This window comes from Mytilus trossulus, chromosome 12, assembly GCF_036588685.1.
Source record: "Mytilus trossulus isolate FHL-02 chromosome 12, PNRI_Mtr1.1.1.hap1, whole genome shotgun sequence".
Classification (NCBI taxonomy): Eukaryota; Metazoa; Mollusca; class Bivalvia; order Mytilida; family Mytilidae; genus Mytilus; species Mytilus trossulus.
Genome location: NC_086384.1, coordinates 1,591,414 through 1,605,863, shown reverse-complemented (window position 1 = coordinate 1,605,863; position 14,450 = coordinate 1,591,414). Strand labels below are relative to the sequence as shown.

General features: G+C 30.9%; 1 protein-coding gene across 10 annotated transcripts in view; it reads right to left on the bottom strand.

Annotated features, from left to right (window-relative positions):
• Nucleotides 1-14,450, bottom strand: part of LOC134692957 (rap1 GTPase-activating protein 1-like) — a 252,361-nt gene that overhangs the window by 53,512 nt on the left and 184,399 nt on the right. For 9 of the 10 annotated variants that reach the window (XM_063553614.1, XM_063553613.1, XM_063553617.1 and 6 more), the window contains one exon: nt 3,682-3,714. In XM_063553614.1, coding sequence (XP_063409684.1) covers nt 3,682-3,714 — 33 coding nt within the window. Of the gene's footprint in view, nt 1-1,187; nt 1,229-3,681; nt 3,715-14,450 lie in introns of those variants that run through there. The other variant, XM_063553625.1, reaches the window with a different exon arrangement.

The window sequence follows — 14,450 nt, the reverse complement described above, 5'->3', positions numbered from 1 at the left end:
GCTGACTATGTGGTATGGGCTTTGCTCATTGTTGAAAGCCGTATGGTGACCTATAGTTGTTAATTTCTCGGTCATTTGGTCTCTTGTGGAGAGTTCACAGTCTCATTGGCAATCGTGACCACATCTTCTTTTTTTATATTTTCTTAAATATATATTGACACTTCGAAATGTTAGAATACTATATGGTTCCTAAAATCACTGTTAAGTCAGGGGTATTTTGGACTGTATTTTATATTATAAAAAATGATATTACAACATTTAGCAATTTCGGAACTTTAACCACATGGCAACATCCTGAAAAATTTCAAACAATTATAATTTTATAAGTATCTGAAATTGTACCATGAAAATCACCTAACGAAAAACAAAGTAGAAAATGCTTTGAAAGCTTTTAGTGTCAATTTGTATTAGATTGTGGTAACAGAAATTCAATATGTCTGTGTTCTATAAGAATTAACGGGAAAGTGATGGACATTACAAAGTTATCGATGATCAATAGAGGAAAAAAGACGTGTCGTCAAAAAGGTCAGTTTTCTAAAAATACTAAAATGTCACAAAGTGATTATTCAATGCTTCTTTCTTAATCAGTTCAGTATAGGACACTTATTCACAATACTTAACTCAGATATAAAGTCAAAGATTTACAAACAAAAAAAATGTAATTAACAAAAAAATAGATATAGAAGATGTGGTGTGAGTGCCAATGAGACAACTCTCCATCCAAATAACAATTTATAAAAGTAAACCATTATAGGTCAACATACGGCCTTCAACAAGGAGCCTTGGCTCACCCCGAACAACAAGCTATAAAGGCCCCAAAATTACTAGTGTAACCCATTCATAGAATGTATCCATAGAACATGGATGACCCACTAGCACCCCCCCCCCCCCCCCCCAAAAAAAAACACACAAAAAAAACCAACAACAAACAAACAAACAAAAACTCAACAAACAATTATCTGCAGGCTCCTTGTTAGATAAATGTAAAGATTAGAGTATTCAATCAGTTGTCATGGTTATATAGTACTAATAAATGAAAGACTGTGTATGACCTTGAAGTGATTTAATAACAATAAATTAGATATTGATTGCCTAAAATCTGACCCCTAACTCTCACATCACATGACCTTTAACCCTCTCATCACATGACCTTAGTTCAATGCCATAACTTACTATCTATCTCTTACCTTTCTTTTTTATTTCTTGAAAACATTTTCATTACAGACTTTATCACATCCCTAATGTGTTTTATTCCAGTTTGTCAATTTAATGATTGGAAGAATTTCATCTTCACTGCAGAGTTATCCGATTCAATTAATTGCGATAATGTCTTCTGCAGGATTCCACATTTTTTGTTATCGTTACAAGATTACAATATATCATTGATATTGGTTTTTTACCTAACTTCAGCTTTGATGAAAACACAGATTTTAATTGAAACGAAGTCTAACAAGGAAATTCTGTAATAAATATTCTGTGAATTATTTTGCTATTTAATTGTGATGTGTACTTTTATGTACCATCATCTTACTGTGTTAATCTAAAACTCAGCCACAACCTGTCTTCTGGCATCTTTAGTTTTCTGTTTAAGACAAGGATTTATTGTGGAAATTCCTCTTCAATAACCTTCATGTATATACACATAGATTTAAGATTGAAATCCATTCTTTTTGTATTTTTTTGCTGTGACTTATAATATGAAATGCCATAACAATTATGATAGCAACAAAGGTCCTTATTTCACTAGTGGTCAGCGATTACAATCATGATCGCAGCAAAGGTCCTTATTTCACTAGTGGTCAGTGATTCCAATCATGATCGCAGCAAAGGTCCTTATTTCACTAGTGGTCAATGATTCCAACCATGATTGCAGCAAAGGTCCTTATTTCACTACCGGTCAGTGATTCCAATTAACACTGATTATAATAACACCTACACATAGTTTAAACACGTTCGGTATAAACATTGAATTACTGTATATTATCCACAAAATGTTCATCACACTTTTAACAATTAATTATGTTTAACCATTAACTAGATGAGCTTAGATCCTTTTTTATACTGAGTCTGTTTATGATCCCCAATAAACACTACATCTCCCATTAAATGGATCAGCTTTCAAAATGACAAACTACCATAATATACTGTCAAACTAGTGTATTATTTCAGCAGCAGCATCATTTAAATTACAACAAAACAGACAACGTTAGATAGCCCATTGATTTTGTCAGAATATGAAAAATATCCTCATAAAATCAGCGTGATTTACACATAAAGAGTAAGTCCCAGCTGTTGATGTTTTGTCACATAGTTTTACACAGTACTGTGTTTAGTATATTAATTGTAGCCTCGGAAGATGTACTGCTTGATTAGTATATTAGGTGTAGCCTTCGACCATGTACTGCGATAGGATACCAGTCATTACTCACAATTTTCCATGCTCAGCAGCCGTCTTCAGACGGGTTATTATACCGTTATTCAAAGGGTCAATACATTCACAGAAATTGCTTGTCAATTTTTCTTGAAATCATTGATTTAGTTCCCTTAGAAATATCCTGTATTACATTTAGTTTATCAGAATTTGTCAAGGAATCTATGAGATTGAAATCAAAAGCTTGAGAGCGAACAACAATACAATAATCATACAGAATTATCCAATCTAACTATCCATTTCCTGACTAATAAACATTGTATAAACCTTGTATCATAGCGGTCTGAAATAAGCTACTTTGTAAATCTCCATTTCTTTCCTAACGACCAGGCTATGTGGCAAACAATCAGTGACAATCAGAGACAAGTCATTCATACACGTCAAACAAGAAAGTATGGGGATTTATTTTCTAGGAAATTTAAAGAAAGAGAATGTCCAGTTGAAAGAATTCTAATAAAATCTGACCTGTAACATGATCATTTAAAACTCAAGGTTATTATAATTCAAGATTGTTCACCATTATAATGGCTAATGTAAAATGAAAATTTTTAATAATTTTACTTCATAGGGGTGGGGGTTTGGGAGATAGGGGTTCATCATAATATACATTTTTTTGTTAATTTTGTGAACAAATTGTAATATGTATAAACACCTTTAATATTTCTACAAAATGTATTTAGCTTCAAACTATCTATTCATATTGCAAATGTAGAAATTAAAAGGTTATACTGCCATACAATTTCAAACCAACAATATTTATTAGATAAGATACTAGTCCAATCTTAATAAGTCTTTTCTCTGCACTCATAAAGTCACACTTCTGTAACAACATGTTTACAAACCTTGCAACATAACATTATTAACTTGATCAGGAATTATATAGACTTAATAAATGGACCTAACTTCTTAAAAATTCTGATCTATCATCTTAAATTAACTCAGCCATTTTTAATATTTTTGTGCCTGTAATTGTCTGTTTCAGATGTTGAGGAATTGGTAAAATTTGTCAAAAAACACTAAAAAAACTCCTTTTGAAATCTTACAAAAAACAAAAGTCAAATAGTTTTTAATACAATTGTCACTGTTAGCTAAATATTTATGGTTAGGCTATGTTCTTGTTTTGTCTTTGTTAAACCAGTTAGGCATCAACAAATAGAGACATTAACGCTATGTCAAATCTGTTTCTCTCTGAAAAAGGAGTTCAGGATTTTTACCATCTAACTAACTAAAAAATAAACACAAGAACTTACTTGTAACTTCTTAAACTCAGAGCAGTGTCACATCTGAAAAAGAAATTAAAATATAGACAACTTCCTTATTATCAGAAATATTCAAATTCAGTTAATGCGTTCACCAGCTACAATATAAGATGAAACTTGCAGGATTTCATTTTTAATGGGAAGCAATTAAATTTAGATTTTTGTTTGTATTATGAGCGATGATTTTGGTAAAAATTACTATTTAGGGACCAGTTCAATATACAGTGCAATTCTCATGTATACTAGTAAGACGGGAAAACATACTTTTTTTTATAAAATGATAATATTTTTATAGTTCATTATTATGAATTTTACAAACAATACTGAGATTTTTTTGTTATTATTTTGCTATATTTAACAAATAGGAAATCTCAACTTAATAAATTTCACAATGTAATAGTGTGTAACTGTGATTATATTGTTTCACGAGTGGTATTTTCCTGGCTCAGAGTAAACCCGTATTTATCCACTTTAAAAACCTACAACTGTAAAAGACAACACATTGTATGCTATTGAAATCTACCTGATTGTCACTGTGACACACCGTGACTATGCTATTGAAATCTACCTGATTGTCACTGTGACACACCGTGACTATGCTATTGAAATCTACCTGATTGTCACTGTGACACACCGTGACTATGCTATTGGAATCTACCTGATTGTCATTGTGACACACAGCGACTAAATTTTAAGGTATAATAGATTTAACAATCAATGTCAAAGTATTTCCACCCTCAAAAGAATATCTATAATAATTATTTTTTCTTAGTTTTTTTTCTTTTTCTTACACTTATTTAATTTTTCCAATGACAATGTGGGGACGTGGGGTATGTGAGCGTGCTCACTAAGGTTCTTTAATTTCTGGAATAGTATTGTTTTCTCGATAATAATAAAATCACTAATCTGTCATTAATCAATCACTAATCCATCAGTAATATAATCGATCACTAATCGATCAAACATTCAGAGAGTTTGATCGATTACTGATCGATGACTTCAAGTCATCAATCGATTACTGATCAAATATGATCGATTAGTGTTCGATCACTGATCTGATCGATTAGTTAAGTCTGGATAATACAGTAAGATTTAACTTTTTTGTCATCTCTTGAAAACAATTTTGAACTTTTAAAGATGATAAGGCTGGCATGCTGAAATAGATGTGCTGACATGTCCAGGCCTTGCGGTCATAAAACTTAGAGTCGGTTTTTGTACTGACGTACTCCAAAATCAACCAATCAAAAAGTTGGATTTCATGTTTCAAGCATGAGTTTGATGACTTCAACCCCAGATAGAGGTGCTACCCTTTACTTATATAAGAGTTAAAACTATGTCGCGGAGTCTCAATATCAACTTCAAGTGAACTGAGGAAATGACACAAATTAGAGACTTGAAACAGATTTGACACTTACATATTATAAAATACAACAAAACATTATACTGTATACATCTCTATAACTCTTCATTTTGATATCCTTTCAGAAGATTTTTTTTAATTCAAAGAGTCAATGAGTTTACATTGTTCATATCTATTTGCACAGGCTTTATAAACATCTTTACCATTTAAATATTGCCATGTGGTATCCCATTATTTTAAAGGAACTCTTTTTGTGAGTCTTTTAAGGCTCCAAGAATTAGGTATGGCAGTCAATCAATAAAAGATAAGGGAGCACTTTCCAGGAATAAAAAAACTTCAGCATATTTCAAGTCTTATCAGATAAAGACAAGGGTCTGCACTTTTCATGAGTCAAAGGACCCCCAGCATTGGTCTGTTAGTCTATCAATTAGGTACAATTCTTAGGAACACTTTCCAATGAGCCTAAAGATCCTAGCATGGATTTATCAATTAAAAATAATAGAAATCTTTCTATGAGCCAAAGTCCCCCAGTACGATCTATCAATTAAGGACAAGGGTGCACTTTCGGTCAGTAACAAGGTGACCCCATCTTCCGTCTGTCAGTCATTCAATTAATAGCTCTTTTCTACAGAATAAATATCCAGGAGTCCAGTTACTGTATATCGATCTAGACATTTTCTATGGTCATAAACTGTGATGTAAAGACATCTTCCAAGAAAGATCACTTAAAAGTCAGTATAATCTATGTTAGGATCAATCTGACAAGAAGTGCTACTGATTTTAAGATATAACTGACAATTCTATTGAACCTATCACTGGTATATAAAGAGCTTATAATAAAGATGAATGACCTTGACACTTACTACTCAGAAAGTTATATAATCAGGATCTCAAGGTCAAGGTCATATTTGAATGATGTTATAATGTCTAATTGGTTATGTTATCAGCAATGAATACTAAAACAAAGTTACTTAAGGTAGTACCGAAACACTTTGACTTAAAGATAGTTAAAGTTCATTTGATTTTCAAACAAAATTGACAAAATATTCTTTTTGAAATATTGACAAAAAATAATAAAATATAAAATGTTAAAAAATTTGAACCATACAATTTACAGAATTAATTTCATTGTTTATATAGCATAGCGACAAACACTTATTTTGATGATTTCTCTTTACTTTTAGTATTTGATTAAAACAATCAGCTGATTTATAAAGAGTTAACTCCCTTAGGTGTTTAAAATGTATCCCCTTAAATCTAAATTGCATCAGACTCTCTTTGCAACACAAGAGGCATCTCAGACACATATCATTATATGCAAATATTTTAAAATATAATAAAAATGAGACAGTAAGCTAACAACAAGAACCAAAAGAAATGTAGAGGTGACAGCAAGGTAACAACAAGAACCAAAAGAAATGTAGAGGTGACAGCAAGGTAACAACAAGAACCAAAAGAAATGTAGAGGTGACAGCAAGGTAACAACAAGAACCAAAAGAAATATAGAGGTGACAGCAAGGTAACAACAAGAACCAAAAGAAATGTAGAGGTGACAGCAAGGTAACAACAAGAACCAAAAGAAATGTAGAGGTGACAGCAAGGTAACAACAACAAAACAAAGATGTAGAAAGACAGGAAGGTAACAACAAAAACCTGCCAGACCCCTTATTGTAAGAGTCTTGAGGTTGTCTTACCTTGTGTAAAATAAAAATTCATTTTTAAGCCAAATAGGAACCTCACTGTATATCAGAAAATCACTCATGCGTACATTTTAACAAAATTATAAAGATCAAGACCATGAAGACTGAATAACAAATTATAATTTAAGCTTTATAATATGTAACAAACAAGAATGTGACCATAGTACATTAATCTTTATTACAACATCTTTCTCAAGCCAAAACATACTGCTTTATAAAATATTAATTCTTAATCTCTGCTAAATGGAGAAAATTTAATGATGAAAACAGCTACTAAGATCGGCCAGTAACCTTTAGTCATGAATTCCAACAGTACATTATAAACAACATCCAATTAATGGCTGATATTTTACATTGGCTTGTTATTTCGTGATCATAGGGACATTCAGCCATAAATTATCTTATTATACCATCAGTTTACAACAGATTAACTCCAGTCAAGGTTTTTTATGAAGTAGGTGGTATCAATATATAATAATGGTTATGACCTTTCAAATGATTAAAAACATAAAGGGTGAATGTCTGTACAAATAACTTGTTCATCTAAAATCACAGCACTTTTATTGCTGTCCTTCATCTTGTAAATATATAAAATATAACAGGCTATCATTTGAACTCGGAATTATTTTTAATTATGGAATTGCTTAATTTCTTGTGTTTAAATTTTTTTAATAAATTCTATGTTTATTTGGTATTATGATCTTTTGAGCGGTTAATAACACTTTCCATCCAATGTGTTTTGGTTAGTGTTGTGCGCTGCACAGTACATTCTATTGAAAAAATACTATTTTCTTTATAATAGAAAGTATTGTGCACAGTACAGAACATTTCAGTACAGAATAAACATAGAATTTATTAAATATTTCAAAAACAAGAAATCAAGCAAATTCCATAATTAAAAATAATTCCAAATTCAAATAATAGCCTGTTTAATGATCATTCAACAATCTGACTGAAAAGTAAGTTCCAGTTTGATCATTTTTTTCAATCAAACTATCAATGCTCTGCTACGATATTTGTAAATGCAAGATTTTAATACATTTCAAACCTATTGTTTAAAATTTCAAACATTTTTAGATATGAGTTAGACACATATATGCATCTGGACCTCGAGATCTGGACAGACACTATCAACTATTCTTGAAAATCACATTAGATAGTACACCAATGACAGCAGAGAGTTTTATACACATGAAAAATATCATAGTCTAGATGTAATTTAAATACTTGTTAAATATTTGATAGATTTAAAAATTGAAATGGTTGTTTAAAAAACAAATCATGAAAATAATTTCAGAAAAAATATCAAACTTAAAATCACAAATTGAATGTCTCAAGTTCAAACCAAATGTGGATCATAAAATTTACCATTGAAAACTTAGGAAACATTTTCAGACAAATTATTAAAATCAAAATGTTATATTCAATATAGAATATTTAATCAAAATTTTTCTTACCGACCAGAGTAGAACTGAGAGCAATCTGAATACTAACGCAATATTGATAAACTTGGAGACACGATCGGGATGTGTTGTGGATGCGTCTACTGTTCATTACACCTACATACAAATCAATTAAACGACACAGATTTGAAACCATCACTAAATTAGCACTAATGTTTACTGCAACTAATAGAAGCAGAATTATTATCCCCTTAATTAGAATATTATTATGATGATTATTATATCAAAGCAAGTGAAATGTAATTAAGCTTTCAGCATACTTTCAGGTGGTGAACCTTTATAGCTTGTTGTTCCGTGTGAGCCAAGGCTCCGTGTTGAAGGCCGTACTTTAACCTATAATGGTTTACTTTTTAAATTGATATTTGGATGGAGAGTTGTCTCATTGGCACTCACACCACATCTTCCTATTACTATTATATGAAACTGTTCAGGCCAGCAGTAAATGTTCTCTCATAGACTAAGGATAAAAATGAAGGCTGAATTCAAAACATATTTTGTGCACACTAGTTTAATCACACCTTTGAAACAACATCTTTGGACTGCAATAAGTTGCTCTCTATATGTTTTTTGGGTACTTTTGAGTTCAATTTTTTTTTTGATATTTTATTAATAAATTCCCCAAATATAATTGATCTATTATTGGTGGGAAACCCCTTAAATTGACTTAATCACAAATTTGAAATAAATATTGATTCATTTTTAATTTTTTTTATTAAAGGCCGTTATTTTTCTCGTTTGAATTGTTTTACATTGTCTTATCGGGGCCTTTTATAGCTGACTATGCGGTATGGGCTTTGCTCATTGTTGAAGGCCGTACGGTGACCTATAGTTGTTAATGTTTGTGTCATTTTGGTCTTTTGTGGATTGTTGTCTCATTGGCAATCATACCACATCTTCTTTTTTATATTGATGCCATGCAGGACACTGAGTGCTGACATCAGTGCCCAAAATCAGTGATTTTGTCCAATCAAGACAGAGGGTGAGACACAAATTCAAATAAATTTGTTCACAAAGTGTTAAAACTGTGAGAGCCAAGCCATATATTCTATTTTAATTTACCATTCTAACAACTAATTAATTAATTAGCTGCTTGTTATGGATTATGATGGCCACAATGTGGTGAATTAAGTTGCAATCGTTACATGTTTTAATGTATCGATATATTTTAATCTTTTTGTTCTTTTCTAAACAAGACAAAAAAACTTGATTAAAAAAAATGAGTTTTAAGTTAAATTTGAATGTTTTTACATCATTTTCAATTGTGGAATACATTTGTAATAAAGTTCCTCATTGTGAAAGCTAAATTATGCCAGCCCATTAATTTGGATGCACTGAAGTCAGCTAATAATTACCATAGATTTTCAGAACTAAATTTATATCTTAAAGGTTTTTCAAAAACTGACACAGTAATAAATAATAATACATGAATCCAAGGATTAAGAGACATCTCTCTTCTTGTTAATTACAGTTTCATTATATATAACCAATCCTTATTTATCTTCATGATTAAAGTTCTCTGTAAAGTTTTTGTCATCTTCAATTTCAAAACATTTACACTTTAATGTTGACCTCCCTATCTTATTATATTTTCTTATCCTCTGAAAGACTTTACAATTAAACTACCTACATAAAAATACTAATGTCTTAATCAAAACGGCAATAGAAACTAATTGTGGCTGTGGGTATTTTCATCAGAAAACTACTCCTTTTCTTTGACGTGAAAAAGTATAAAGTATTTAAGGGTTATATATACTTTCAGTGGCAGATCCAAAATTTTCATAAAGGGGAGGGGGCTCCAGTCATGCTTCAGTGATTCCCTATATAATCAACCAAATTTTTCACACAAAAAGGGGGGGGGGGAGCCCCCTTTTTTGAGGGAGAGTCGTCTTGGTCTGAAAAACAGTATGTTTTTTTGTCACTTTGGAAAATGGTTGACAATTTGGATAACCCCTTAAACAAAATCATTTATAAATACAAATAACATCTGTTCCAATGCCAATATTGGAAATTGTTTATATTAAATTGTCCATTCCAATGCCATTATGTGGGATTGTTATAAACATCTTCAGGATGAGAGGGATATCTTTAGTCATGTTATTTTCATCAGAATCCCTTTTCTGATGCCGAGGTTGGAAATTGTTTATTTCAAATTGTCCATTCCAAGGCCATCACGTGGGATTGTTATAAACATCTTCAGGATAAGAGGGATATCTTCAGATCTTAAGTCATGTTATTTTCATCAAGAATCAATTTTATAAGATTCAATATAGATCTGTTTCCGTCATTATCAGTTTTGGTTTGTCTAAAAATAGATTGTTGCAATCTATAGATATAAGAAGATGTGGTATGAGTGTCAATGAGACAATTTTCATCCAAGTCTCAATTTTTAAAAGAAAAACCATGAAAAGTCAAAGTACGACACAGTGCCTTGGCTCACACTAAACAGCAAGCTCTAAAGGGCCCCAAAAAAGACTACTGTAAAACCATTCAAACATTAAAACCTATGGTCTTATCTATATAAAAAAGGAGAAACACTTAAGAACCACATCAAGTTTTGATAACAGCATTTCTTAGGAAATTGATTTTTACTAGCAGTATAAACAAATGTTGAAAGGTGTTGTTGATATATTTCTATATTCATAGTATAATGTTGTCCATTACAGAATTTTACATGCATAGTTTTAAATTTAAATGATTTAAAAAAAAAAAAAAAAAAATTTTCATACTGTATTCAAATTTTCTTCTTTTAACTATTGCAGTTTATAAAATTATACAATTGTGCTCAAACCAATGCTAGACAAACATTCATTAATTCAATCTAATATAAAGAAGAAGATGTGGTATGATTGCCAATGAGACAACTCTCCACAAGTAACCAAATGACACAGACATTAACAACTATAGGTCATTCAACTATATGCCTTTAAACAACAATGAGTAAAGCCCATACCACAAATTCAGCTATAATTTATTAAGGCCCCAAAATGACAAATGTAAAACAATTCAAACGAGAAAATAAAAGGCCTAAATTTATGTACAAAAAATAAACGAAAAAACAAATATTTAATACATCAAATGTAACAACAATCACTGAATAACAGGCTCCTGACTAAGTGGGACAGGCATGCACATACATATTGAATGTGGCGGGGTTAAACAGTACGCTCAGGGTTAAACAGTACGCTCACTAATGACCACCAATATGCAATACACAAAACTTCTATAGCACCTTATAACAATAATTTGAAAATTGTTTAATTTTCTATATTTCCTGGTCTATTTTTAGACATTTAATAACTAACTTGACATTCAAAGATTATATACAATATTTTTTGCTTATGAATAATTTAGATTATAATTGTTTAATGATGCCTTTTATATTCATAAAACTCCTACATGTGTACTAGAGTTGTGGGTTAATCACTTAATTTGCTAATGACAATGATTTTCTACAGTAAATACTATAACATGCAGCGCTATAATTTGGCAAATGCAAAATTAATAATTTAAAACAAAACACATTGACTTTTAGATCATCTTCAAACTAATTTGTCTTTTTGCATTGTAGGTTTCACAGTCCCTCAAAGATGAGCAGTAACGTAATTTCAATTTTCCATCGAAATAATATTTCCTGACCCAGGCGCTGTTAATTATGTGTATTGGTATATATACAATATTTTTATTCTTTTACATTTTCCTCACTGTTACACATAGTTAATATGGCTTCTACTAACGAAAGCTCCATTTGGAGCTCATGTGTTTAGAGACCACTTATGTCAGTACACCTTTCCTATATTGCCTAATATTTCCAGACCCATTGAATGGAGTTATCCTAAATATGCAACAGATACTAAGCAATTATCAAAATTTCACTGAGCAACCATTATCCCAGTGACTGTAAATTCAGCAATTATTACGAAAGTTTGTGACAGAGTTGTAAATGCAATAATTTAAACTCGCATCTTGAAATATTTTATTTGATTTAACCAGGATTTCTCAAAATCGTAAAAATTTAAATCGCATTTAATTAAGTCTAAAATGATAAAATCGCAATAATAAATGTACACAATAATTTCTGAATTTACATTACCTGATAATTATGTACTTTTAAAAAAAAATTTAGAACAATTTATGACCTGTTGGAGACCTTCTGCTGTTGTTTTTTTATTTGGTCGGGTTGTTGTCTCTTTGACACATTCCCCATTTCCATTCTCAATTTTATTCTCGTTACTAAATCATCTTACCTTGCATAAAGATATTCCTAAGAATAAGCCTTGTTTCTCATCAATTTTTTTCTAAATTCCATCTCAGATCAAGTCTTACTTTACAATCTGCCAGAAACAGACTAAACTTTGATGTTTATAAATTTGCAGGGTTATATATCAGTTATGCACATTATAGCAATTAAGAAGCCACTTTGATGTAAAGATACACCACTGAACTACTGAAGGAAGACACACTTTTATCAAGGACTTTGTAATTCTTTAATAGGGTTCTTTCAGGATTTTTACCATTTTTTGTGCCATCTAAATTATTTCTGGAAGAGAAGCATCAATAGACAGATAAATATTTTGTACTTAACATGAGTAGTTTAAAAGGTGAATTCATCAATTAAATCAGTTTGATTTCAGCTGTTGGATTTTTAACAAAAATTTAAAGAATATATGCCAATTATATTTATGTATATGAAAGCAGTAACTCACAGTTCTGTTGGTGTAATGACGGCAGTCATGTATACATGGCCCTTAAGAAATAACAATTTTCATGTAGATGATAAAAGTCATGTAAGCTTTACATCTTAGCTGCATTGGCTTTATAAGTTTCTTATAAGGGAGAATTAAAAGTGCAGTGTTAATTAGATCTGAGACTACTATAACATGTGGTATAGTAGTCTCAGATTAGATGGGCAATATCAAATATAAATTGAGATATAAGATTGTTGAAATCCATATAGATATAAGAAGATGTGGTATGAATGCCAATGAGACAACTCTCAGCTATCCTAGTCACAATTTAAAAAAGTAAACCATTATAGGTCAATGTAAGGTCTTCAACTCGGAGCCTGAGCTCACATCGAACAACAAGCTATAAAGGGAATGAATCTCCTATTCCAAGGTTTATCCCACAGTCAAAATAAAAGGGATTTCAGCAATGATAAGTCATCCTACGGCTAAGGACCAGCAGATTTTCTTATTTGCAATAAATGGTTTCCTTTAATTTAATTGCATTCAATCTTGAGAAATTAACAAAGAACTCAAAATTTACTATTTTTGACTAACTTCTTTTCTATATCAAATTGTAATGACTCTGAAATACCATCAAATCCAAAGATTGAAGTAAATTAGTCTTTCCTAGAAACGAAGCAAGTTTAAAATGTAGGTCTGTGTAAGTCATCTGCAAAGCAGATCATATTTGCAAGAAAACAATGTGGTATAATGTTCTGACTCCTGCCACCAAAAGTAATGTCACAAATTATATCTTTCACAAGAAATTTCACCAATTTCACCCACTAAGAACCTCAGATGTGGAGAACCAGAATTAAGTTAAGATCAATGAAGGTTCTTAAAAAAAATTAAACTTTTTACCAACTTACAAATGCAAAGCATCTTGAAGGATAAACAAAACATTATCACTCCAACATTAATTTATTATTCCCTTAGACATCTTATTCCCAAATACGTCCCATCATTCCATTAAGCTTATATTGATATACAAACATTATCAGAGATTATTAAGGAAAAACCACAATTATTACATTTTCTTGTCAATAATCAAAGAATCTACTTAGTATCATGCAATATGCTCTCTTGTTTTTAAGACAAATCCAATCCATTATTTGTTGTCTGATGCTTTTTAACTCATAGTAAAATTAGGAGATGTGGTTTGATTGCAAATGTGACTATCCCTCAGGACTATCCACCAGATATCAAAGGTCAAGGACACTTAGAAACAAAAGGTCACAATGTGGTATGATTGCCAATGAGACAACTTTCCACCAGAGACCAAATGACATAGAAATTATAACAACTATATGTCAGCTTACAGCCTTCAACATTAGCAAAACCCATACAGCATACACCGCTATTATAATACTTCAAAATGGTTAAGGTATAAGAATTCAAACGAGAACTAACAACTGGATTAATGTAAGAAACAATTATTAAAATACAATAATGATATACAGCAACAAATAACAATCACTAAAATACTGTCCCTAGATTTGGGACAGATACAGAC